At 44.4% G+C, this 2,500-nt stretch overlaps 1 protein-coding gene across 1 annotated transcript in view; it reads right to left on the bottom strand.

Moving 5' to 3' along the window:
* The window catches only part of stk32c (serine/threonine kinase 32C), a 100,045-nt gene that overhangs the window by 11,345 nt on the left and 86,200 nt on the right, over positions 1-2,500 (bottom strand). Inside the window, exon 8 of the mRNA XM_079854833.1 lies at positions 1,007-1,123. Within this exon, the coding sequence (XP_079710959.1) occupies positions 1,007-1,123 (117 nt within the window). The remainder of the gene's footprint in view (positions 1-1,006; positions 1,124-2,500) is intronic.

The following is a 2,500-nucleotide window of genomic DNA, read 5'->3' as shown; positions in this document are numbered from 1 at the left end:
TTAAACTTAAGTCTGTTGCTCTAAAGCATTCAAGATTTAGCCTAGTTTAAGTTGGAAATAAAATTTTCAGGTCTATGCTCAAAAAGTGAATAAATGGATTATAAATACAGCGTAAATATAATTTAGTATAAAATAAATCCCCTAAAGTAGACCACTGAGTGAGTTAGTAGTGTGTTAAACTGGCGGTTATGGTAAGAGGCGGGACATTTCCCAAACACACTCGAAGCGCTCGACCAATCACAACACACTGCTCCAGCCGACCAATCAGAGCACAGTGTGCTTTTCAGAAGGAGGGGCTTCATAGAGACAGGAAGTAAACAGAGCGTTACTGACAGACTGGGAAGAGAGGATATTTGAAGAAGTTTGCATCTGTTTATTACTGTGAAGCTGCTTTGAATCAATCTGTGTTGTATAAAGCGCTATAGAAATAAAGCTGATTTGACCTAAAAGAGGAAGTTCTGAGCATCACACTCCTGTACCCACAATGCTCTTCTCCTCTGATTCTTCTGTTTGTAACTGGTCTAATAAACGACAGAAATATCTCTCCTCGCTCCTCTGTTCTTCACTCCTATCCATTTTCCTCTCATAATATTTCTTCTGTCTCTCCACTCGTTTTCTTCACTTATCTCTCATTATCATCAGCTCCTCTTTCTCTCGCTCGTCTCAATCTTTCCCTTTATTCTCTCCTGCATAATTAGTGTTTTATGTTCTCTTCATTCATTCTGACTCCATCTGTGTTCCGTCTATTTTCATTCCTCTCCATCTTTTTTCCATTTAATCCTTATTAATGCAGTTTGTTGAGGAAGAGGCTCGGTAAGAACTCACCTAACAACGACCCATGACACCATAGCAACCACCTAGAACACCCTAGCAACTGCAGAGCTGCTTAAAACATAGAAATGCCTGTCAAATACCCAAAACACCCTAGCAACCGCCCAACTAAACTGACATGAGGATAAGAATCTGTGAGTGGTGTTTGTTCATCACATGTAAGATGAGCTCTTACCTTCCTCAGCAGTGACACAAGGTCTTTGTGCCAGGAGGAGCTGTACTGAACACTGACGGTGCTGAACAACTGCAGCAGAGACTCCACCGAATTACTGCCGTGGATCTCATACGGCCTCTGATGGACAGACAGCAGTCAGTGAGATAGACACAGTCAGACAGACAGACAGACAGACAGACAGACAGAGAGACAGACAGACAGACAGACAGACATACAGACAGTCAGACGAACAGAGAGACAGTCAGAGAGACAGAAAGTCAAACAGACAGTCAGACAGACAGACAGACAGACAGAGAGACAGTCAGACGAACAGAGAGACAGACAGACAGACACAATCAGACAGACAGGGAGACAGTCAAATAGAAACACAGTCAGTCAGAGAGACAGACAGACAGACAGACACAATCAGACAGACAGACAGACAGACAGACACAGTCAGACATACATACAAACAGACAGACAGGGAGACAGTCAAACAGAAACACAGTCAGTCAGAGAGACAGACAGTCATACAGACAGACAAACAAACAAACAAACAGACAGACAGTCAGACAGACAGACAGACAGACAGACAGACACAGTCAGACAGACATACAAACAGACAGACAGGGAGACAGTCAAACAGAAACACAGTCAGTCAGAGAGACAGACAGTCAGTCAGACAGACAGACAGACAGACAGACAGTCAGACAGACACAGACAGACAGACAGACAGACAGACACAGTCAGACAGACATACAAACAGACAGACAGGGAGACAGTCAAACAGAAACACAGTCAGTCAGAGAGACAGACAGACAGACAGAGACAGACAGACAGACAGACAGTCAAACAGAAACACAGTCAGTCAGAGAGACAGACAGACAGACAGACAGACAGGAAGTCAGAAAGACAGACAGACACAATCAGACAGACAGTCAGACACAGTCAGACAGACAGACAGACAGACAGACATACATACAAACAGACAGACAGGGAGACAGTCAAACAGAAACACAGTCAGTCAGAGAGACAGACAGACAGACAGACAGTCATACAGACAGACAGACAGACAGACAGACAGAGACAGACAGACGGACAGACAGACAGACAGTCAAACAGAAACACAGTCAGTCAGAGAGACAGACAGACAGACAGGAAGTCAGAAAGACAGACAGACAGACAGACAGACAGGAAGTCAGAGAGACAGACAGACAGACAGACAGTCATACAGACAGACAGACAGACAGACAGACAGACAGACAGAGACAGACAGACGGACAGACAGTCAAACAGAAACACAGTCAGTCAGAGAGACAGACAGACAGACAGACAGACAGACAGACAGACAGACAGGAAGTCAGAAAGACAGACAGACAGACAGACAGACAGACAGACAGACACAATCAGACAGACAGACAGACATACATACAAACAGACAGACAGGGAGACAGTCAAACAGAAACACAGTCAGTCAGAGAGACAGACAGACAGACAGACAGTCATACAGACAGA

Source organism: Squalius cephalus (assembly GCF_949319135.1).
Source record: "Squalius cephalus genome assembly, chromosome: 21".
NCBI lineage: Eukaryota > Metazoa > Chordata > Actinopteri > Cypriniformes > Leuciscidae > Squalius > Squalius cephalus.
This window is presented reverse-complemented; position numbering and strand designations above follow the sequence as displayed.